This window comes from Eulemur rufifrons, chromosome 8 (assembly GCF_041146395.1).
Source record: "Eulemur rufifrons isolate Redbay chromosome 8, OSU_ERuf_1, whole genome shotgun sequence".
In the NCBI taxonomy this organism is placed as follows: domain Eukaryota; kingdom Metazoa; phylum Chordata; class Mammalia; order Primates; family Lemuridae; genus Eulemur; species Eulemur rufifrons.
The window spans coordinates 28,814,606-28,839,406 of record NC_090990.1 but is presented as its reverse complement, the minus strand read 5'-3'; the positions used below and the strand labels follow the sequence as shown (position 1 = coordinate 28,839,406).

Below are 24,801 nucleotides of genomic sequence, written 5' to 3'. Positions count from 1 at the left end.
CCTGTTGTTCTGTGTACGTCATCATCTTTGTACAGCTGTGTGTCTGGCTCTGTGGCGTGTCTGAGTGGCCGAGTGAAGGTGTGTGGCGTGCATGCAGGTCTTTGTGCCCCGATAGGGTCGGGAGTGGAGGGGGGTGCAGGGAACGCAGTGCGCGTCTAAGGGGCGGTGTCTGTCTGGGCTGGGGCCGAGGCTGTGCTGGGTTCTCGAAGAGGGTCCCCAGGGCGGGCAGTGGGCGCGGGCGGCGCCTTCCGGCCTGGCGCGGGGCTGGTAACCGGAGCCCCTTCCCCGCATGAAATATTGATCCGGCCTCGCGGGCGGCCCGGGCGAGGGGAGGGGAGGGGCGGGGAGGGGCGGGCAGGGAGCGAGCCGCCGCCGCTGTCCGTGGTGCTGCTTAGGGGCGTGGTGCTCGGGAGAGGGTGGGCCTGGGAGGGGGAGAGATTGCCCGGACCACCAACACCCTTAGCTGGGCCCCTGCTCTCAGGACAAGCTTGCCTGTCCCTACTGCCGTCTGTCAGTCCCCCACCCCATCTAGGCCGTGGAAGCAGAGGAACCAAATGGGTATCTTATTGGGATCTGGTGTCCCCCAGAGCTGGGGTGACCATATGGCTGGGTTTGCCTGGTGCAGTCCTAATTTTCACCTGTGGTATGATTGTTAGTAGTGTCCCTGCTCACTCTCCAAAGGGCCCCTGTTGGATGATAAATTATGTGCTCATTTGCAATAAGGCTTTGATCCAAAGACCTCTTCCCTGACCACCTCTGCTCTGCCCCGGGGATTCTGCAGCCATGTGGATGTGCAGGTGTGTGTGTGTTTGCATGTGTGGGGATTGCCCTTCCTGTGCTAGGGCTGAGCTGGAATAGGCCCTGGGGCCCTTGGGCTCCTGCTGCAGCCCAGACCCTCCCAGGGGATGCAGCCCCCTTCTCTTCCATGCTAAATTCTGCTTTCCATTCAAGCTGTGCTCCTTCTCAGGCCTGGGCTTCCTCTGCCCGCTAGGGAGGAGTCAGGGTGCTCTCCTTGCCTCCCTTCTGCATCCTGGGCTGGGCAGGTCTCTCCTTGGTCTCCATACCAGGGAGTTGTAGGGCCTCCAGGTTGGCCCTTTATATACTCATGGCATCTTCTCTGAGTTCCCCTCCTACTTTTAACCACTGAGTCTCCCTCTCTCAGTGGATTCCATTTTCCTCCTACTTCTCACTGTTGGGGATATTACCTCTCGACCATTCCTCACTCCGCGCTCGCCTCTGGGCGCTCTCCTTCCTTTCCACACCCTACTTTTCTCTCTAGAGAGTACACCCAAGTCCTGCCCACTCGTGTTGCTCCCCTGAGCTCTAGTGGATCTGTGTACCTGCCCAACACCTCCGTGTGGGAGATACCGTATTATCTCAGACTCATCATAACCAAAATGGGATTCATCTTTTCCTTAAGCCAGCTTTTGCCTCTCAGACCTCAAGCTCTGTTGATGGCATCTCTCAACCCCCATCCTTCCTGTAGATCACTTTGGATTTCATTTTTCCCTCTCCCCTACTTTGTACCTTCACTAACTCCAGGCAATCCCCTAGCCCCACGCGTGACTCCTGGCCACCCCTTTCCTCTTCACACCGCACTGTCTGAAGCAGCACAGCCCTTCTTACCTGCACCGATGTAGCAGCCTCCTGGCTGCTCTGCCTGCTGTCAGACTTTCGTCTGATTCTGTACTCTGTGTCAGATTGATCTCAGTAAAACATTACATCTAAATCATGTCGGTTTCACTCCTGCAGGATGAAAGCCAAGCTTCTCATCCCCACTTTCAGAGCCCTTCATTGGCTGCTCCCAGCCTACCTTTCCAGCCTTCTCCCCACAGTTACACATACATCCTGCTCCAGCCGCACTGCTCTAGTCACCAGCCTCTGAACAGACGTGCTCTCCCCGGGCCTTCCCAGGAGTTTCTACCTCTTTCCTTCAGGGCCACATCTGTCTCTCCAAACCCCACCTGTCTTTTGAGGTGCTCTGTAGTGCATTTCCTTGTGATGCCTTCTCTGGTCTCCCCCACCCTGAAGGGTTCACTCCTGCAGAACAGCCAGAGTATTTATTTTACCTTTATCTCTCAGTGCCTTGGGTGGTCCATGGACCACCAGCCTGGGCATCACCTGGGACCTTGTTAGACATGCAGAATCTCAGGTTCCACCTGTGACCCGTGGAGTCAGAGTGTGCATTTCAACAAGATCCCCAGGTGGTTTGTGTGCACACTTAAGTTTGAGAAGCACTGGACAGTGTGGTCATTGAAGGCAGGACCGTGCTTCTGTTTGGGGGGCGGGGGGCTTTGGCCAGGGTTGGTGGTGTTCTTGAGTGCCAACTTTAGCAGCCCTGTCAGGTGACAGACAGATGCCATATCTGGCCAGCTCCCACAAGCTATGGTGAATGGTGGAGATGGCTGAGAAGGACGTGTACCCCAGCTGGACCCTTCCCACCTAGACTCTATACCCCACAAGGCCCCAGAGCTTAAGCTCTGTAAATCTGACTCTGGAAAGTGTTCTAGTGGCATGAGGAGCAATGAATTAATCAATTAAAAAAAGCAGTTATCAAGCATATAGCAGAACTTTTTCCCTCTTCAGAAAACGTACATTGGTGGAAAGGCCTGTTATTTTAATGTATATTTTGAAAATAAAAATGGGTAGTTCTGGTTTTTTTTTCTCTGTAATAACATTAATACAGTTTCTAAAGTAGTAATTTTAGGAAACACAATATCTCACATGAAGAAAATAAAAATGGCTCACAAGTCTAGTATCCGGCATAAATACTGCTATTTAATGTATTAGATTGCCACCCATTCATTCTGTAAATATTTGCAGAGCCCTACTATATGCCCGACCTGAGCCAGGCACTAAAGGTTCAGGGTGAAGATAACAAGGTTCCTATTTTTAAGCAGCTCACAGCCAGGGGGCGGGATGTGGGAGACAGGCTCTGAGCAAGTTAAGAACAGCAGCGTATTCGTTTCATAGGGCTGCTTGAACGAAGTATTATACCACAAACCGAGTGGCTTAAAACAACAGAAATTTATACTCTCACAGTTCTGGAGGCTACAAGTCTGAGATCAGGTGTTGGCAGGGTTGGCTCCTTCTGAGTGCTGTGAGGGAGAATCTGTTCGATGCCTCTCCCCTAGCTTTCGGTGACAGGTGGCAATCCTTGGCATTCCTCGGCTTGTTGATGCATCACTCCAATCTCTGCTTCCATTGTCACATGGCATTCTCCCTGTGTCTCTGTTTTCACATGGCCAACTTCCTCTAAAGACACTAGTCATATTGGATTAGGGGCGCACCTACTGCGGCATGACCTCAACTTCACTAATCACATGTGCAACAATCCTATTTCCAAACAGGGCCACATTCTGGCGTACTGGAGGTTAGGACCTCAACTTGGGGGAGGAGGGGACGCAATTCAACCCATAACAGGCGGGGACAGTGCGGAGTGCAGGGGAGTAACTAACCTCATCTGGAAAGACTCTCTTAGGAAATGATCTTCAAACTGGGATTGAGCCAAGAGTAGGGATTGGCCAGGTTCAAAGGCAGAGGGACAGGAAAGTATAGGGTCCTCCAGTCGTGGAGATGGGAGTGGGCTGGAGGAGAGCATTCCAGGCAGACAGAAGACAAAGTGGCACTTTTGAGGAATGAAAAAAAGCAAGTGTGGCTGGAATACAGAGCAGGGGCAAGAGGCATGGCACAAGCTGGGAGATGGGAGAAGATGACTGGGCCAGGTCACATGGGCTCATGGGCCTTGGTGAGGGGCTTCTCCTTTGTCCTGAAGGAAATGGGAAGCTATGGCAGGGTGCCAAGTGGGTGTGATTTATTCTGCTTTCTCGTGGGCTGTCTTCTCCCAAGATGGAGCTCTTTAGAGGCTGTGCTGTTCCTCTAAATCCCAGGTCCTAAGGGAGGACACGCAGCCATGTCCTCAGGAGCCCAGTGGCTGAGTGAAGGCACTGGCAACCCCGTCCAGGGAAGGAGGCATGGCCATGGACCCAGGCATCCCTAGTTGTAGGGTGGGGGATGAGCCCTGCCTTCAGGAACCTTGTTCTGAACAGGGGGCAGAGCTCACCAGGCCCTGGGTCTGCCTCACCCTTGGGTGTCCTGAGTCCTCAAAGTCCAGGGGACACAGGTTGGGGCCTGGCCACCCCACCCCCTGCACTGCCATGAGGACTGTGACTTGAAATGTAGCCACAGCCCAGGTGGCTCCCTGAGGCCAGAGGCCCCAGTGCTGAGGGAAGCCAGGGGCTCCTGCAGGGGCCGTGCCTTCAGCACCCTGTTCTCCTCAAGGGATGTCTGGAGTCTGTGTTGACTCCCTGCACGGGACCCGGCCTTTCTGGTGCTCAGCTCATCCCTTATCACACCCTCAGAGAGCTGCCCCTTCACTGTGTGTGATGGGAGAGGGCCCACCCTGCCCAAAGCTGCCTGTCGCCGCCTCGCCTGGGCTGGGTGGCCCAGGCTGGGTGGAGGAGAAGTGGGTCAGCTTGGTAGCCATGGTGACAGCAGCTGCTCCCTGCCAGCCTCTCATCTCCTCACCACAAACCTCACCGATGAGCTCCTTTGTCCGGTCTGGCAGGGGTGGGGGCCAGGAGGGCGAGACTGGGGGCTGGGGTGTGAGTGTGTGTGTGCAAGCTCGCACAAGGGCCTGCTTGGAGCTGGTGTGTGTGTCTCAGCCAAGGGAGCCCACCGCTCCGGGTAAGACGCTGCCTTTCCTGCCCGCTGAAGCCGTGGGGCTCTTCCCGCCCTCTGGGCTGGGGCTAAGGGGAGGGTGTGTGTGAGTGTGTGCAGATGTGTGCACACCTGAGAGTCTGTGAACGCCTGTGGCTGTCCCTGTGGCTGCTTCTGTGTGCCTTTGTGTGGATGAGTGTCGTTGTGGGGGTGTGTGCACATATCTGTGTACACGTGATTGTGTCTTCAAGTGCATGTCATCTATGGGGGTCTGTATGGTATGGGATCACACTCTTGAAGTTCTGTGCCCTGTGTCTCCCCTTGTGTGTGTGTACAGGTGTGTGCTTCCTTGGTGCAGCCCACCTCTCCCACCACATACCACCCCCTGTCACCCTCCCAGCTCTCACTGACCATCTGGCACTGGTCTCTGATGAGGGCACAGATTGGCACGTGTGATGTGGCGGGCAGTCCTGGTGCTGGATTGGGATTGGGGAAGGGGTCTCAAATGCCAGAGCCAGCATCCAGCAAGGGTCAGGAGCCTGAGATGCTGGCACAGTTCATGGGCCACTTCCCACCTCAACTGAGAGGTGGGGGAACCCTGATCTCGCACTTACCCTGGAGCGCCCGAGGCTGCGGTGGGAGATGACACTGTTAGTGTCTGGGCCGTCCCCTGAAGTGGTTGCACCTGGTGTGGACTCCAGACCAATAAGAATGAACACGTGGCCAATCCTTCACCATTTACAAAGGCACTGTTATTAGTAATAATAATAATTGCCCAACTGAGCATTTAGTAGGTGCCAATCCTTGTTTGGTAATATTTTATCTAATAATCCTAAAGCAGACATGATCCTCCCCACATTAGGGATGAGGAAGAGTAGGCTCAGTGGGTTTGTTAAGGAGCGGCAGATCTAGGTTCCAGGTCTGCCTGCCTCCAAGCACGTGTTTTTATTCACTTTGCTGTCCTCCTCCTCACTGTCTCGTCTGATCCCGGGTCCAGCCTGGAGAGTCAGGCGCGGCCAGGTGGTGATTAGAATCATTTTATAGAAGAGGAACTGGAGGTTCAGAGAGGCTGGATGACTTGCTCAGGGTCACATGGCTGGCTAAAGTGGCCCCTCAGGGCATGTCACAGAGTTTCTGGGAAGGGACAAAGACCCTATTAGTCAGGGAGAGGATGGAGGAGGAATAGGGTCTAGAGCTCCTGAGGGATTGGTCCTGGATGAGTCTCTCATATGTTAAACATCTTAAAGTTGTGGGACTTTAGCAGTTTGGCATTAAAGTGCCTAAAGGCAGATTAGGGGACCGAGGACTTTGGACAGTATTGCAAAGGAGGAAATAGAATCAGAAAGTTTAAATGATTTGCTCAAGGTCACACAGCTCAAGGTCACTTTGGAGAGAGAGACTCTCCAAAGTCTCTCTTTTTATTCCACAAGCTACTGGAAGCTCTTAAAGACAGATGTCTTTCCTAGCCCCTCCCCTAAGCTCCCCATTCCCTTCCAGACCCTCTTATCATATCACCTCCTCCTGAAAGCCTGCCCTGATTGCCTTCACCTCATTTCTTGAAAATTGGTGTCTTGGCAGAAGTTGACTGAAGCCTTGTACAGATGCCCTAGGGGTGAGCTGTTGGGAGGAGCACAGCCCACTGTGATGTGGAACACCAAGCTCTGATTGATCAGTTCGGTGAGTTTGTGTTTTCTTCTTCCAGGTGAGAGGTGGGGAACGAGCACATGAAAGGTAATATGGAACCACCTGGGAGCTAGGGGACTTGGTTTGGAGCTTAAGGTTTTTTTTTTTTTTTTTTTTAGAGTCTTGTTCTGTCACCCTGCTGGAATGCAGTGGTGAAATCACAGCTCACTGAAACCTCAAACTCCTGGGCTCAAGCAATCCTCCTGCCTCAACCTCCAGAGTAGCTAGGACTGCAGGTGCACACCACCATGTCTGGCTTATTTTTTCTATTTTTGATAGAGACGGGGGTTTCACTCTTGCTCAGGCTGGTCTCAAACTCCTGACCTCAAGTGATCCTCCCACCTCAGCCTCCCAGAGTGTTAGGATTACAGGCATGAGCCATTGTGCCCGGCCAGAGCTCTGGTTTTGCTCCCAGTTTTCCGTGTGACCCTGTTGTGTCTCTTCCCCATTCTAGGCCTTGATTTCCTACTCTGCAAAATGAAAGGCTCAGCCTGGAATAGAGATGACAAGTCAGTTTTAGCTCATGAGCTGGTTCTCATCAGTTGATGCTAGAACACTGTGTTGAGAGGGCTTCTGAGGTTCAGTCTGACCTTAATGGGAAAGAGAGATGGATTGGCGATGTCTGCTGTAGGTGGAGAATGGCGAGGGGTGGTAAGAGCCTCAGTTATTTGCAATCCCTTCTAGCCCAATAGTCCATCACCCTGTGATAGATTCCTTGGTCTTTCCTGTTGAAAGGGTGGGCGGATAGGTTCATCTTGGGCTCTTGGGTGGCCTCTGACTTTCAAAAAAGGGCTGATTATCTGGTTAGACACATGGTCAAGGAGACCAAGGGGCCCAGAGTGGTCTGGCAGGACCCTGAAACCTGCTGTAGTCAGGATTCAGGAGAGGGTTTGGAGAGCCCTTAGGGTACTGAAACATCAGGGTGGAGGCCAAACATCGAGGACTAAAAAGAAAACACAAGGCTTATTCCTGAGGAGCTTGGGCGGTATCTTCTGGCATGGAGCTTTGACAGGAGTTGGGGCAGTAGCCCTTCTCCCTGGAGGATAAACCAGAGCAGAGTTTCTCTACTGCTGTAGCAGTAGCTGGGAGCCAGCAGAGAGCACTTCAGAGTGAAGTCTCTGTGACCCATTGAGATCGTAGGAGGGTTCCTTCCTTGAGGTGCCATGACCTGGGCTGAGAAAGAGACAGGCTTGCTCAGAGGCAGGGGTATTGTTGAAGTGACTTTCACCGAAAGGATGTAGTTGATTTAGCAATTGCTTAGAACCACCACCATTTAATGTGCCATGCTGTGTTCTGTGTCCTGCCGGCCCCTCTCAAATCTACCCCCTCTCTACCTCCTCCCCGTCCCATCCCTGTGGTCTCATAGCTCAGGGGTTGCTATGCAGTGGACGCCCCTTATTATAGTGGCCCTGTCTGTATCTCTGGCAGGTCCTTCCTGCGCAAGACTGGCTGCCAGAGAAGGAACTGGAGCCCCACTTCCAGGCCCTCCACCGCAAGGTGCACTCATAGACTCAGTCCTCCAGTCAGAAGGCCTTTCAGAGATTGCCTAATCTGACTCCTTTGTTTTACGTGCAGATGGGGAAGCCGAGGCCCAGAGAAATTCACACAAGGAATCTGTTCACATTCTAATCCCACATCCTGATTCCTAACCCTCCCAGGCTGTGCTACCTAGGACTCCTGGACCAGAGGCTCAGGCCTTAGGACCTTGGGCCCAGTACTTTGGGTCTGGCTCTTCTTGTCCTCTTGCGGAGTGGCCTGCAGGCTGGGCCCTCCCAAGCATTTATCAGTTCTCCAGGCCCCCTGGGTGATCCCTGGGTGGTTAAAGATGAGAAAACCGCTCTGGATGGTGCAGAGTCCTGGATGCCAAACCATCTGCTTGTCAGTTCCATTTATTATTCATGAGGAAACACGAGCCCCTGGGTTGGCAGCAGCAGGAATTTTGTCCCTTACCCGCTTCCCTTCTCAACCCCCCCCCCCCCCCCCCGCACCCCCGGTGGTGCTCTCAAGCTTCCTGGAGGCTGCAGGTGGGAAGCACTTGCTTCTCCAGCTGTGGTCTGCTTGGGGTTTCTGGGGCCACTTAGATGCTCAGGCCAGCTGTGGGAACCTGGGCAGGGGGGTGTTCTCATAATGGACACTTTCCTTGCAGCTTTCTCAAAGAGCCCTGGACCCAGGGCAGAGCCCGAGCCTGGGGGATGGGCCCACATCCTTGGGTGAGCTCTGGGTCGCAGGGGCAGGGGCTACTGAGCATGTCTGTTTCTTTGTGGAAACAGGAGACTTGGGTTCGAGTCCAGGCCTTGCCACTTCTTAGCTGAGTAGGATGGGCAAATCCTTTACTTCTCTGAGACTCAGTTTTCTCATCTACAATATGGAGATAACTACACGGCTCACAGAAATACGATAAAGACTTAACCTGTGGCAGAGCCACAGTCTCAGATAAGCAGTCTTCTACCTTCTACCAAACAGATAGAAGCAGGTACCACCCCCCCCCCAAAGACAAACAAACAACAACAGAAAAAAAACGCCAAAAACTGGCAGCAGAATTGGAAACTACAGAGAAGCGATCATCGCAGGCCAAAGTCTAGGGGGACTTTCCATTAGCTACAAGGTTGATGGGGGATGGAGAAATATAATCTGGGGCTCTGCACACATCACGGGGCGAGTGAGAACGCTCCAGACAGTCACAAAGAAGGCAAAACAGGGCTTCGACTCATCCCCTTGCAGTTCTACTTCGCTAGGCAGGCAGGAGCCATGCCAACCGGGAGGCCGGGTGACCATTCTCAGTGGTCTGGGGACTGTCTTCCTCACCCGCCAGATTGGTGCCAATCCTCTCCCACCTCCATTTTTCCCTCCCCTTTCTTTCTATGTCCTTTTGAAAAGTCGGACTGCCTCAGGGCACCAGGCCTGAACCCTGGGATGGGCAGCTGCCCCAGGAAAAGCACTGGGGGCCCCAGGACAGGGTGAGGAAGTTGCCCAGTGCAGAGCAGGCTGGGGCGGCTGGCTCCATAGCTTCTGCCGGAGCAGAGGAGGCCGCCTGCAGCAGTGGCCTTCGCAGCCCTGTTATTGAGACAAAACAGAGCCATCGATGCCTGCTGTCCCCCCTCCCCCGGAGTGATTCTCAAAGCCCTCTGTCCTCCTTTTCCCTCGCACTTACCATAACCCTCATTAAATATTTAGTTGTATAATTAGTTATTTACTGTTCCTCTTCCTCCTGGACTGGAGGCTTTGGGAGGGCAGGACCAAGTCGGCCTGGCTCACTGCTGTATTCTTGGCATCCAGCATTGGCCTGGGAATTTTCGGGGCGTAAATGTTTGTCGAATGCAGCTCATGGGGAGTGTAAATTTCTGTATTTTCAAAAGGAATTTGGTAATATATTCCAAGAATCCAAAACACATTTATGCCCTTGGTATCAAGTAGGGTACTTTTGGGTATAATAGAGAACACTGATTCAAACTGGCTGAAGCAATGGAAAATATATTATCTCACATAACTGGTAGACCAAGTATGGCCTGAGAGCTTTTCTGTCTGTGTGCTGGGCTGCCTTCAGCTACACTGGCTTCCCCTTAGGGTTGGGGTCTTCGTGGGGGTAAGAGGGAAGAAGGAGGGAGAGAGAGAGGGAGAGCTAGGAAGAGCGCCTCCCACCTCTCTGTAAGCACAGAATCCAAATCTTCCCATCCTTGGACAAGTAAGAGTTGCCAAGGTGAATCCCATTCTCAGATTGCCTTAAACTAATAAGGATCTGCCTCTAAAACAAGGCAGGGGTGGTACCTGGACAAAACCAGCCCTCTGTCAGGAAGCAGGAAGGGGGAACAGATGTTGGGGAAGCTGCCAGCAGTATCCACACCCTCTGACCCAGTCACTCCATTTCTAGGAATCAACCCTAAGGAAATAAGCCGATAAAATCAGTGTAGAAAGGCATTTATTGCAGTGATTATTTAAAAGAGAGGAAAGAGAGAGGGGAGAAACTTGGGCCTGATCTCAGAGGTAATTGTTTAGAAATATTTAAGTACGTTGTGCTACCTCCATGCAATGGAATATTACGGTGGCACTGAAGCATTTATACAAAGTTTAATGACATTGGGAAATGCTTAGGATATAATGTTAAATGAAAAATATCAGGATATAAAATTATATTTGCAGTATCAGTTTAATTATTTTTAAAAGCGCATAGGAAGGAGACTGGAAAGAAACAGGTTGAAATGCTGACCGTGGCTGCCTCTCAGAAGCGCAGTGAAGGGTGATTTTGGACTTTTCTGTCCCCTTCGTGCAGGAGGACCCCACCGGATTCTGCACCCTCCACAGCCAGTTTTGTGCCCCCTGTTCTTATTATTTGCTATGAAAATAACAATCACTAATAATTATTTAATATTTACTCTATGCCTGACACTGTTCTAGGCACTTTACATGCACTTTCTAATCTAATTCTTGCAACAGTCCTATGATGTAAGTGCTTTTATTTCTTGTTTTGCTGAGGTGTTCACTGAAACCCTAAGATGTTTGGTCACAAGGTCACACAGCTAGTGTGTAGAGGCCTTTGGAATTCAAGCCCAGGCCATTTGACTCCACAGCCTTGGTCCTCCTGGCCAAACCAGGCCACCTGCCAGGTTATTCGAAGCCATATGAAATACAGTCCCATTTATTGAGCCAGACTTCACGAATGCCCTTGGCATTTATTTGTTTATTTAAACCCTACAACATCAGAGAGGTTGAATGACTTGCCCAAGGTCACACAGCTAGGAAGTGGTGGAGCTGTGATAGAGTCACCCAGGTCTGACGTGGGATCCCTTTATCTCCCACCCCCCTACAGAGTTGCCTGAGGTCCTGCCGCCCCAGGGACCATGTTTAACAGCGAGCCAGGTCCAGCCTCATCCGGGGCCTCCAGGAACGTGGTGCGGAGCTCCAGCATCAGCGGTGAAATCTGTGGGTCCCAGCAAGCTGGGGGCGGGACTGGGACCACCACTGCCAAGAAGAGGCGCAGCAGCCTGGGCGCCAAGATGGTGGCCATCGTGGGCCTGACTCAGTGGAGCAAGAGCACACTCCAGCTGCCCCAGCCTGGTGAGGGGGCATGGGACATCGAGGGGCGGGGCTGGGGGGGTCACTTTGCAATGACAGAGTACCCAGGGACTGTCCTGGTGGGTCTGTACTCCCACACCACAGACACTTACACTGTAGCATTTCCTGTAGACCAGCTGCTGTGCTAGGTCCGGCGTGTGCACTGACTCATTTAATCCTTATGCAGCTCCATGAGGCAGGGACCAAAGCACAGAGAAGGGAAGTCAGATGCCCCAGACTGCAGAGCTAGTGGTGGAGCCTGGATTCGAACTCTAGCAGTTGGGCTTTCCAGTCTGTGCTCTTAACCTTTATACTTTGCCACCTCCATGCGTGGACTTGTTCATTATCAGTAATCATTTGTGAAACAGTCGTATGTTCCTGGCACTGTGCTGAGTGACAGCACAGTTTTACAGACATACACATCCAGTCTCACCTGTAATCTCCGAGTCTCCTAAATACAAGTAGCCACACAAATGTAGTTACATAGTCACACGTATATGTCACAAAGTCACAAGTGAGACACACACAAAGATATGAAGATAGGTGGCTTGTACAGCCACCTAAATAGAATGTTCAGTTGTTCAGGTAAGCTGCCCACATTCCCAGGAAAGCACAATACAGCCATTTGCTCTGTCCGTGGTCACAGATAAAACCAGTCATGCAGATCACATACACACGGTCCTGTGAGTACAGGTGCACAGACCCAGATCACGGAAGCACGTCACACGTGTACAGGCGTATCGCACACACACCTTAACAGCTACATGCTGATCAATATGATATACTTTCTCAAACACAGAAGTCCCAGTTATAGTCAGAGGGTGGGTGACCACCTTGTGACACAGGCACACAGGGACCCCGCAGCACAGAGGAGCCAGCCCTCCCCACCAAGACCTCCTCACTTTGTGGCATCAGCCCAGACACCAGCTGGTTTTGTTTTAAAATCTCTTCCTGCTTATTTTGTTCAGAGTAACAACTTCCCCAGAAACCTTCAAATAGGCAGCTGGATAGGGTGATGAGGGGGCGGGGCGCCGGGGGACCCGGGAGAATGCTCATCGACACTTCCAGTTGGGGCTGGGGGAGGGGGACTTCTCTAAGCCTTAAAATAGATTTTTACAAAGGCCTCGACAGGAGCATGTGGGCTGGTCTTTTCCAGCAGTTGGGCTGAGATATGGTTTCTGGCACAGGGCAAGGCTGGATGGGGAAGGGGCTTGAGGTCATCGGTGTCCTAGGGTGGGTGTGGCCTCTGGGAACGTGCCGTGTATGCCTGGTGCTTGGGAGACAGGGAGGCAGGGATTTGGGGATCCTGGAGTTGGGCTGGGACAAGGAGGGCTGGGATAGGGCCAAGGGTGGGATTAGGGATAGGGGATTAAGATTAGGAGGTCACGGAGGTGTTGGACCCAGGAGTCTGGCTCTAGGGGACTAAGCCCAGGATTCCAGGGGGTTCAGGCTCAGACACAAAGCCGTCTTCATGTCGGGTGATTTGGAGGGGCAGCCTCCCAAGGCCAGCACAGGGGCCTGAGTCATCGGGAGACGTTCTGGTGATCTGCTGAGACTTCACAGCCAGCAGGCAGGGCTTGGGGCAGACATGAGGAAGACCTTTCACCTTGAGAAGAGATGAATGATGACAGGGCTCCTGGGTCCTTGTCTCCTGGTCTGTAAGGGCATGGCTGAAGCCTGGTGCCTGGAGCCAGGGGAACTGCCGAGATGCTCTTCTAACTGAAGGTCTCTGTGAATCATCTGATTGCTGAATGTCAGAGTAGGAAGGGTCCCTTGAGATCATCTAGTCCGGTGTACTCATTTTATCGATGAGGCATCCAAAGCCTGGGGAGAAAGCATGTTCCTGGAGAACGACCTCAAGTTCTCTCCCGAGAGCCACACCCTGCCACTTACTAGCTGGGTGACTGGGGCAAGCTATTTCACCACCTCTCTGAGTCTGCTTCTTTGCAGAATAAGGAAAATAATACACACCTTGTGGGGTCATCCAGGGGCTTAAATGAGATTGGGTATGCAAAGGCACCAGCCTCGTGCCTGGCACATGGTAGACTCAGTGAAGTGTTGACGCTGTTACTATTACCCACAGTCACACAGCAGAGCCCCACGTGAAGTGAGTTCTCTGCCTCCACACTTCAGCCCCTTCCCTGCAGCACACTCGTCTCCATCTATAATTCCTTTTCCCTGTTTTTTTTTTTTTTTTCTCCCAGGCCCTGAGGATGCCAGTGTCCCAGCTTGGAGCCCCCTCCTGGGTGGGATAGTCTGGTGCCAGAGGGATGTATGGGGTGGACTCATCTTGGGCACTAGCCCTGAAAGCTGTTCTGGGAAAGAGCCTAGAAGGGCGCCCCCTCTAGGCTCAGGAGAGATGGCTCAGTTCCCTGCAGGGCTGGGCTGTAGGAAGCGGGGAGGAATTCCGCTCCTGGGCCCAGCCTTCGGGGCTCTGGTCTGCCCTTCCTAGGGGCCTCCTTCCTCCTAGTTTATCTGTACCCTGAATTGGCTAGAGCCCTGCCCTTCCCTCTTTGTTTCAGAGCCTCTGCCCTGTCTCAGGGCCCATGATATCTAGTCTGGACTATTGCGCCAGCCTCCTCTCTGACTCCCCTGCCTCCTGCCTGCCCCCTTCCAGATTGTTCCTCATGTTGCCCTTGAGTGGACTTACAAAAACTCACCCTGACACTTCAGATGGCTAGTCCTGGCTCCATAACTTCCTTTGGGACCTTGGGAAAGTCACTTTCCCACTGGGCCTCAGTTTCCTCTTCTGTAAAATGGAGCTAAAAATGCTCTCTCTCAGCTTCCTTCTAGATCTGGTTCCCTACTGGGGATCTTCCTCCCAACTAGTTCCCTAAGTTGTGGAACCAGTGAGGAGGGTGATGTATGAGCTTTGGGGTCCAGGACACAGGCTGGGTCCACACAGGGCCATCCTCGGCCGTCTTAGTGCCTGCCCAAATGGAGCTCGTCTTTTCAGTACCAGGGACAGTGTCTCTTTTCTCCTGCACTCCAGGCTGTCAGGTCAGGGTGAGGAGAGGGCTCAGGGCCATTCCAGAAGGTGCCATGGGGAGTTCACTGCCCCTCCCTTGGGGTGTGGCTGCCCCTCCCTTGTATCCGATGGGACAGATGGGATGGTTCCTGGAGTCTTTCAGCCACTGGGCCCACAGAATTATTGCAAGCAACTGGGCCTGGTTTGCTAGAGAGACAGACTACATAAAGTTATTCCCCAGATGAAGAGGGTTTGAGCCTGGACACATGCGAAGCCAGTAGAGGGATTTTCTCTGAGATTGCAAGACCTTTCTCCTCCCCCTGAAGACATGTAACTTAATCTCTACAGAGTCACGTCTCACATACATGGGGGATGGGAGGGGAATACGAAGTAGCATGTCAGCAGACTGGGAGTCTGTGGGCCTGGGGTCTAGTCCCAGCTCTCTTGGTGCCTAGACTCCAAGCTCCCCATCTGTGAAATTGCGGAGGTGGGGGGTGGGAAGCCAAAGTCTCTCTGGCATTCCAGGATTCTGTGACTCCCCCACTCAGCAGCCCACATTAGGTTGGACAAGTCTTATCTAAGAAGGCAGAGTTGTTCCCAAATGGCTCAAAGCTTCTGGAAGCTCTAAAAGAGGATGGTTGGGGTTGTGAGGTGGTGAGGCTCTGGCTGAGGGTGTGTGTTGGGGGAGGGGATCTGAGGGGGGTGACTTGCAGCCCCCACAGCCCATCTGTTCTTCTGTGTTAGACAAGACGTGGCAGTTAGGAACCAGGGACGGAGAGAGTCCCCCCACACCCACCATTATTACCCAGGCCTCTGTGTGCATGGTGGGTCACACACCATTTGTGGGTTTGCACAATGCAGTGTTTGAGTGGATGAGTTCAACTCCATTGTGGTGTGAAGATCACACATGCCTGACCTGAGTGTATGCAACGGAGTATGTCATGTGTCCATGTGACTAAGACCTGCTAGGGCCATTTGTGACTGGGTGACTGTTGTATAAACATACACATGATCTTAGATTACTGTATTCATAGATGTGATTTTTGATGCTTATTTATGTCTGCTTATGCCTGTCTGTGTGAAAGAAATATGTATGAGCCAACGTGGCCCTGTGTGTGTATGCGTGTGTGACAGACAGACATCCTGGTGGTCTCATTGGTTCCTAGATGTGGTAGCTATTCCAGTATCCCAGAAGCTGGGACAATTTCAGAGAAGACATTCCTCCTCACCCCCACGCATCCCATCCGCTAGTGATCCTGGCCCTCTCGGCCTTCCCTCCCCCATGGGGGACTTCCTGGAAGATAGCAGGAGGAATAGAGCCCTCCTTTTCCCAGGCTGGGGTCGTGAACATCCCCTCCCTGACCCACCATTGGGTGTGGTGGGAGAGAGAACCGCTAGGGTAACCAGCTCCCCACTCCGCACGGCTTTCAGGGGCTGTGCTGCCTGCCCCGCCCCTGGCCTCTCCCCATCTCTGTAGGCAACTCCACTCTTAATCTGCTTGGCCTCTAACCAGTGACAGCAAATGGCTCCTCTGATACAGCTCCTGTCTGAGCACCACTTCCCTCCCCACCAAGCTCCTCTAGCAGCCAAGCTTCGGTGGGGAAGTCCCTGCAAACCCTCAACCTGTTCCCCCCCAAACCCCCGCCCCCAGGAGGAGAGGGTGTCTAGAGGGACCACACTGCAATGCTGAGGAGGTTGCCATGGAAACTCAGGCAGGATGATGCGCAGCTAGGAGAGAGAAAGTGCCCCGTGTTCCCTGCAAGGCTGGGAGGGGCCGGGATGTGGGGGGAGATGGCCTCTGCTCTCACGGCACAGCGGCTGGGTTCTTCTGCAGACCTTTCTCTCAAAGCCAAAGTCGGCTTGGGTCAGCCGAGCAGTCCCTCGCTCAGTCTTGCTTCCCTGACGGCCTCTCCAGCTCTGCACCCTTCCCTCTCCAGTCTCTTTGACAGTGCCCAGGCTTCACATGGGGGGGGGGAGTTATGGGGCCTGTGAAGGTATTAGAGAGGTGAGTCGTGGGGCTTGGGTGTGATAGGGTCCGTGAGGATACTGGGAAGAGGGAATCCCAGAGAAGACAAACTTTCCAGAAGACAGAGGGAGGAGGAGCACTTAGGCTTGGGGGCAAGAGCTGAACTCAGGTGGGAAGGTGGGTGTCACGGAACCTGGTGAGGATGAGGGTGAGGCCCCCAGTGCCACCATCCCCACTCTGCCTCCAGCCGTCCTTTGTTCTGTTCTGTGTCACTGCCTTGAGCAGGGCCATGTGTCGGGCTACACACCAGCTCTGAGGACAGCTCAGATGACGTCCTCATCTCAGAGCCCTGCTCGTCCCGCCCCTCCCAAGAGTGTGACTTTGGTAGAGCTCTTGGAGAAGCCTCACCTGTGATCTGACCTTGTTCCCTCTTTGTGCTTGTGGCGAGGGGTCACAGAAGGGGCCAGCAAGAAGCTGCGCAGCAACATCCGCCGGAGCACAGAGACAGGCATCGCCGTGGAGATGCGGAATCGGGTCACACGCCAGGGCAGCCGGGAGTCCACCGATGGGAGCACCAACAGCAACAGCTCTGACGGCACGTGCGTGCAGCCCACGCCACAGTCCCCGCCCTCCCTGCTCCCCCAGTCACGGCCAGGGCGCAGGGCAGGAAAATCTCCCTGTTTGGTTTCCAGCTGAGATGTCTGGGTTCCTCTAGTCTCTGCCTCCCTCTGTGCCCCTCCCCTAGACAGTCAGTGTCTGGGCCCCAGCCGCTCCTATCACCCCCATCAGTATACCCCAGAGACCAAGAGCAGTTCATTCCTTCTGTATGTTTCAGAAGGGACCCTGCCTCCTACCACCACCTACGTACTGCCCTGCTCCAGAGGAGAGTGTGGAAAGCAAACTGTGATCCTAAATTCCTTTTAAATCTGAAACCATGTTGTGGCTTAGCTGAGTGGAGTTCTCACAAGTAGCCCTGCTTGGAGCTTAGGGAAGGAGATTGGACTAAATCAGTGTTTTTCAAACCGTGGATGGTGACTCATAGACAGGAAGTAAAATCGGTTTAGTGGGTCAAAACCAGCATTAGAAAAAAAAAATAGAAAACTCAGGTGTATCCTAGGAGGTAAGGATAAATTACCTTGTGAACCCTGTTTCAGTTTTTTATGTACAGATGCACATAGATTTATATTGGATCCTGATGTTAAATCTTTTTCTTACCTGTGGGTTGCAGTCAAAAATTTGCAAGTCACTGGGTTAGATATTCCCCCGATCTCTTCTAAATCTACGAAACTATAGCTGTGTGACTAAGATCTTTCGCTTGTGCTTCACCAAGGCCCAGTGATTTCCCGGCTCAGGATTCTGGGGCTCCATTGCTTAGATTCAGTGATCGTGTGTCTCTCTGCTGTACCTGCTCTCCTTGAACGCGAGACTCGCTAGCATTCATATATAATATGGTCAGCTCAGATCAGTGATCCTTACACTGGGATCTACTGGCTGTGATCAGATCAGGGGCAATGACCGCTGGGATTCACATCCTATGATTATCTCCATTTAGCAAGTGGAGAAACTGAGGCAGTGGAGGGGGCCGAAGTACCTACCCAAGGTCACAGCCATTCAGTGGTGATGGAGTCAGGATTGGACTAAAGGCCATTGACTCTGTAACCTTTGTTCATAATCCCCACACTCTTTGTACCAAACTCCTACACTTCTGCGACCTCCAGAGTCTAAGTTTCTTTATCTAACTTTCTCAGATCCCATTGTCCTAAGAATGTGACACCAGGCTATTATTGACTGTGGCCAGTAAAAGTAGGTGGGCCTTAAAGCCCCTTCCTGGGGAGTGAGGAGACACAGGCTCTCTCTGGCAAGTATCCACAGCCTGCTCTTCCCTCCCTGCCTGTCACTGGCCAAGGGGGACGCAAGGCCAACTGTGCAGTGGGGGATCCTTTCTTGGACAGCCTTTTATTTCTCTAGCCAGGAGCTTGGGCCATTCCAGGAGATCTTAGAACTTTGTTCCATTGTAGCCCCTGAGCAGACCTGGGCCAACCCTCCGTCATCTGTCTTTTCTCTGCTGGCCACATGCAGTACATCAAGGCTTGGGGACATGAAAAAGTAGCACTTCTCCCTTGATGCTAAAACAGCAGCAGCAATAACTACCAATTAGTGGTTTCTGTTTGTCTGGAATTTTTCATGCACCATCTGCCTTAATCTTCACCGTAACCCTATGACTTGGGCATCATCTCTGTTCTGTAGGCGAGGCCAGTCTCTGAACTCCGGGAGCCTCTGTTTTCTCATCTGTGAAATGGGATGACCGCTCCTCCCACACAGGATTGCATGATATAATGCACATGGAACATTTAGTGCAATGTGGGCACCCGGCCAGCTTTCTGTCACCGTCAGTTTTCATTACTATTTCCAGGCCCCCCCCCCATCACCTACCATTCATCCCAACCCTGCGATTGTGGTGTTTGGGTCTCAGGTGCTGTTTGGAGCACCACCTCATGTTTGACTTGGATTTCAAACTTACGGTCAACTCAAACTTCAGTTTTTAGAACTCGTTCCAGGCATTGTACTATCTGGCCCAGGTCACTGGTTCTTGGCATTGACATCCCCTGGTGAGGACACAGGTGTCTAACAATCCCTGCCTTGTAAGAGTCACCTCAGATATCCCCGGGGCTGGAGGATTAAATACCATCATTAGGCTATAGTTGTTAGTCTCTTTTCTCAAGTGACATCAAATTATTTTTCTTTAGTGTGTAGAAATGAACAGTTCTGTTTGAGTAGCACACTCAGTGCTATGTAGAGGAGAAACTGAGGCACAGAGGGGCATGCCCAGTGCCCCAGGGACAGAGCCCTGCAGCCCACCAGCCACACTCCCACCCCAGGCTGCCCTGACACCCTCATGCGCCCCTCTGCCTCCTCCCGCAGGTTCATCTTCCCCACCACCCGGCTGGGGGCTGAGAGCCAGTTCAGCGATTTCCTGGACGGGCTGGGCCCAGCCCAGATTGTGGGGCGACAGACGCTAGCAACGCCACCCATGGGTGAGTCTTGCTGAGGGCAGGGTGAGTGGGGTAATGGGATCCCTGTGCGGCATGGTGCGAGCAGCAAAAAGGAGTCCTCACTCGGGCGTCTGTGCCAGCGAGCAGGAATTGGTGGCACACTCAGTCCCTCCCCCATCAGAGAGGAGTCGGTCCCAGCCTTTCCCAGCTGGCCGCCCTGCAGCAGCTTTCACAGCACGTCACCACACACTCACCCCTCTCCCACCGCCCGCCGTGTGCGCGGCAGTGCCAATGGCCAGGCGTAAAGTGCAGAACAAAAATGTCACAGCACTGGCTGTCATAGTTTATTCTATTACCAATTCTCTGTGTGACCTTAAGCAAGTCGGCTCCCTTCTTTGAGCCTCAGTTTCCTCATCTGTAAAACGGGAATAATACTGCCCACATTAGTTCTGCAATTATTGAGCTCCTCTTAGATGCTTTGCTTGAAGTATTTCAATTTACTCCTTTGGAACTGTAGGTAATTTGACTGGTTGCTCCTAATAGGCTTTTAGTCATTTCTCATCCCTCCTCCCTGCAGCTGGGAAGTACAGTCAGCCCTCCGTATGCGTGGGTTCCACATTCATGGACCCAGCCAACCTTGGATTGGGGGAACAAAATTCCACAAAGTTCCAAAAAGCAAAACTCGAATTTGTTGCATCCCAAGTGCTATGTCAAATCCAGACAAATGAAGTAATTTGTAGGCCTTGTGTTAGATATAAGGGCAGTCACACTTAACGATGGGGATACGTTCTGAGAATCGAGTCGTTAGGTGATTTTGTCATTGTGCGAACATCACAGAATGTACTTACACAAACCTAGATGGTATATAGATTTTTATTTATCTATATATTTTCATCTGGAAAGCCAAATGTCCCAGCACCACTACTGAATGTCAGTCATTTCCCCTGCTTGATCTCCAATACCAATATCAAATGCCATATATCAGGTTTCTAAATATGCTCTATTATAATCTTAGGGGACCACTGTCTCATATGTGATCCATCATTTACTGAAATGTCGTTATGTAACACAACTGCAACCTAGAGATGATTGAAAGCATACCAGAGGAGTCAGGTGCAGTGGCTCACACCTGTAGTCCCAGCTACTCAGGAGGCTGGTGCAGAATTGTTTGAGCCCAGGAGTTCGAGACTAGTCTGAGCAACAAAGGGAGACCCAGTCAAAAAAAAAAAAAAAAAAGGGTATGGGAAGTTGCACATGGTCTATAGGCAAATACTCTGCCGTTACATATAAGGGACTTGAGCATGCATGGTTTTGGTATCTGTGGGTTTGGTGAGGAGGTGAGTCCTGGAACCAACTCCCACGGATACTGAGGGATGACTGCACTTACTGAATTTTAGACCTGGTCCTCTTGGCTGCTCATTTCTCCAGAGCTCAGAAGGACCCTCCCTCACTCCCACCGTTAGGTATGGGCTGTGTTGGCTTCCAGCAGCCCCTTCCCAGGCTAGCTTCCCCAGAGCTGCCTCCTCGCCTCCACCCGTTCCCCTCCAGTCTGACCTGAGCAGTGTCTGACCCAGGCACCCCTGCTTAGCCCTCATCTGGACGTGTTCGACCTTTGACCCTCACAGCAAGTGAGGAAGCCAGTGCAGACAATGCCCTGCTATGAGTCATGCGGTGGAACTGGAGTTCCATTCCTGGCAGGACTGTCTCCCCTGCATTGCCCTCAAAAGTGCCCACTGTGCTGGAAGTGGGGTCCACGGGACCTTCACAGGGTGAGGGTCAGCTCTCATCTGGCCCTTGGATTGGATTTGGCTAATTCCCAGCCCTTGCTTCCAGTCTCTTAAGGGTTTGGGAAGCTGCTTTTCCCAGCCCTAGACCCAGCCACAGGCTGGGAGGCAGCGAGCAGAGCCAGCCACTTCCACAAAGCTTATGTGCTACGGCGGCCTGGACCGTTTGTGTGTGGCGCCCCCTGGTGTCCAAACGTGGGAAGGACAGGTTTGCATTTGCTTGTTATATCATAGTGAGATGAAGAGATTAATTCCAGGACCTTCCCTTTCCTCCTCCCCCACAAGGAAGTCAGGAGTAGCTGGATGGAGGAGGGTGAATTCCAGATGTCTCCTGAAAGTAGTAAATCCCCATCTTCCCCAATACAAACAATGCCATGGTGGCTCAGAGAATCTAAAATGGGTGGCTGAACCCAAAGTCTGGCCCATTTAATTTTTCTGGATCAGGCTTATGATCCTGCGCCCCTTTGAAGGACTTCACTGTATTCCAAGCGGCTACTGCGTAATTCCAAATTCTGCCAGCCCACGTTGAACAGAGCTAAGAGTTCCTAGAAAACAGGTAACTGACGTGACCACACACAGATCTTGCCCCAGCAGGGTAATCCGTTTTGTGGAGGCACCTAACTCCTCACTGGGTGCAGGGAGGCCTTCTCAGCTCTCTGCACCCAGGAAGCCCGCCGGCCTTCCCGCCCTCCGCTGGCACCATGAAAGCAGGTCCTCGCTGTCAGGTGGCGCCTCATGTCCTGCACAGTCTTGGAGCTCGGCATCTCTTCATACTGATGTCCTTTCGATACTCGTTCAACATACGTGTAGAGGAAGGTGAAGAGCCACTGAGCCCAGTCTTCCTTCTGTCTTCCTGATACAGGAAGCTCTGTCTCCCAACTTGCCATTCTGCTCAGTGTAACAGAAGCCTCCCCGTTAGCCAGACTTAGCTGGGAGTTTGGTGGCCACTTGTTACCCAAGCCTGCCCCTTAAGGGTCATGCCCCCACCCCACCTCCAGGGACCTATCAAAGTATCTCTCAGCCGATTTAAAATGGTCTCCCAAGAGCTGGTCTGGCACATGCGGTTGGCTCCATCTTGTTCCCTTTCCAGGGACGATGCAGCATCCTCCGCAGATCGGTGTCCTGCGTGGCGCTGGCTGGCCCGCCCTGGCCTGGCTCTGCGTGGACTCACCCTCTTCTCCCTCGCAGGGGACGTGCACATTGCCATCATGGATCGCAGCGGCCAGCTGGAGGTGGAAGTGATTGAAGCTCGGGGCCTGACTCCCAAACCAGGCTCCAAATCCCTCCCAGGTGAGGGATTTTGGAAATGGGGTCCTGGCAGGGAGGCTGTGGGTCTAGCAAGTTCTCAGTCGGCCTAAATCAGTATTCTTGACAGTGGAGTCACAGCTTGCCTGGAAGGCCAGTCACTAGGGTAGGGGTAGGAGAGGGTGGAGAAGTCCGTGCACTGGTTGCCTGTCCCATGTGCCGTCCGCTGGTTGGCTCATCCTGTGCACCCTGCTCACGTCAGGGGACAGGGCAGGCCATAGTAGCCCCTCCTGGACCCCTCCCCATCATGCTTGTTCTCATCCCTCAGCCACTTATATCAAGGTTTACCTGCTTGAGAATGGAGCTTGCTTAGCCAAGAAGAAGACAAAGGTGGCCAAGAAGACCTGTGATCCCCTGTACCAGCAGGCCCTGCTCTTTGACGAGGGGCCCCCGGGCAAGGTGCTACAGGTGAGTGTCACAGGCAAGTGGGGCAGGGCAGGCTCTCAAAGACTGGAAGTCATAATTTAAAGTTTTTCATTTACAATTTCTCCTGTGCCAAGCACTGTGCAGGCGTGTTGATTTGTATTCCCATTTGTTTTCACGGCCCAGTGAGGTGTTATTGCCCCCAGCCGATTCATAAGGGAACCAAGGTTCGGGGGGTAACGAAATTGCTCCCCAGGTTGCACAGCTGGTGGGTAGAACCAGGATCCGTCTGACCGCCGCCTTCTGCTTCCCCTGGTGCTGATGTTTATCGCACCCGCTCAGCGCCAGGCTTTGCGTTAGGTGCTTTGCAAACATGACCTTGTTTCAACCTCAAGATGATCCTGCAAAATAGCTGTGATTCTCCCCACTTTACGAAAGAGGAAACAGAGTCTCAGAAAGGTGACGTGACTCGCTTGAGGTTTCAAGCTAGTAACTAGCAGAGCTGAGTTGAACCTAGGCCAGCGACTCTCATCTCGACCACTTGAGAGTGACAAAGCCCTTCTGCACACTCTGTTGTTAGCCCTTCACCACAGTCCTGGGAGAGCGGTAGCATCACACCCATTTCATAGGTGAAGAACCTGAGGTCATGTGAGGACATAGCACAGTGGCGGCTCTGTCTCTGGGCTCAGTCCTGAGTCCAAACTCCAGCCCAACACTCACTAGCTGCAGGTGGTCTGTTGTGAAGATTAAATGAGAGATTGCACGTAGAGAGGCTGGCATAGCGCCTGGCACCTAGACACTACTCAGCAAGTATTAACGGGCACGGCGGTGGTGGCTGTTGGGTCTTGCCGGAGGCCACATGGGTGGCAGAGAAGAGGCTAGAGCCGGGGCCATCTGGGCCGTCTGACTTCTCATGTAGGGCTGTCCCTCTGGGCTGGGCTGGTTCTGTGGCAGGGGCCCTTGGAGTCGCAAACTTAAAGACCATCAGAACCCCAATAAAAACACAAGTGTAAAAACCACCGGGCTAATCTGTCCCTTCTCATAGCATTACGGTGGAAACACCGAGGGCGGGGAAGGCCAGCAGCTTACGCAAGCCCCATAGCGAGCCAGCAGCAGGGCTGGGGCCGTGATCCAGTCCCGGACTCTCAGTCTGCCCCTTCCTAGGGATCGCTGTCGTCTGGAATGCTGGAAGCTTATGGAGTCAGACACACCCACGTTCAATCCCAGCTCTGCCACAAACTACTGTGTCTCTTTGGGTTAGTCAATGAACCTTTCTGAGCTGCAGTTTCCTCTCGGTGGATGTAACAATGCACAGCACCTGACCTACATGGCTTGTTAGAACAATTGAAATAATGTGTGCAAAGTCCATAGGCTCACACCTGGCACATCTTGAGTGCTAAGTTTTTGCCCTGAATCAGTCTGAGTCCTGGCTCTCTCTGTCCCGTCTGTGCCCAGGTGAAACTTATAGGTTCCTGGCCCACTGTGCAGTCCTGGAGTCAGGGAAGGAGCTCAGTCCCTCGCTCTCTTCCTCCCCTCCTGGCAGGTGATTGTCTGGGGAGACTATGGCCGCATGGACCACAAGTGCTTCATGGGCATGGCCCAGATCATGCTGGACGAGCTGGACCTGAGCGCTGCGGTCACCGGCTGGTACAGACTCTTCCCCACCTCCTCAGTGGCAGACTCCACGCTCGGCTCCCTCACCAGGCGCCTGTCCCAGTCCTCCCTGGAGAGTGCCACCAGTCCCTCGTGCTCCTAAGGATGTCGGGCAGAGAGGCTGGGATGGTGGTGCGGGAAGGGGTGCCTGCTGACCGCCACCTCCTCCCCTGTACATAGTCTCCATGTCTTTCTGGACCCCTGTCCTGCTGCATGCCTCCTGGCTCCTGGGCTTGTCCCAGCTGGCAGTGGAGACTGTGGTGTGTGTGCGTGTGTGTGTGTGTATGTGTGTTTGTGTGTGTCCACATTCTATCTGTTCACCTGTCTGGGTACAGTCAGACCTGGTGACTACATGGGCTGAAACGTCTCCATGTCTCT

The 24,801-nt window shown here is 52.9% G+C and overlaps 1 protein-coding gene across 1 annotated transcript; it reads left to right on the top strand.

Moving 5' to 3' along the window:
* Positions 1-6,271: 6,271 nt before the first annotated feature.
* RIMS3 (regulating synaptic membrane exocytosis 3) lies at positions 6,272-24,526 on the top strand. Its single transcript, XM_069477775.1, has 7 exons — positions 6,272-6,336; positions 11,147-11,394; positions 16,783-16,924; positions 19,248-19,360; positions 22,291-22,392; positions 22,676-22,815; positions 24,314-24,526. Exons 2-7 carry the CDS (start codon positions 11,178-11,180, stop codon positions 24,524-24,526), a joined length of 927 nt encoding a protein of 308 aa, XP_069333876.1. The 5' UTR covers positions 6,272-6,336; positions 11,147-11,177.
* Positions 24,527-24,801: the final 275 nt, after the last annotated feature.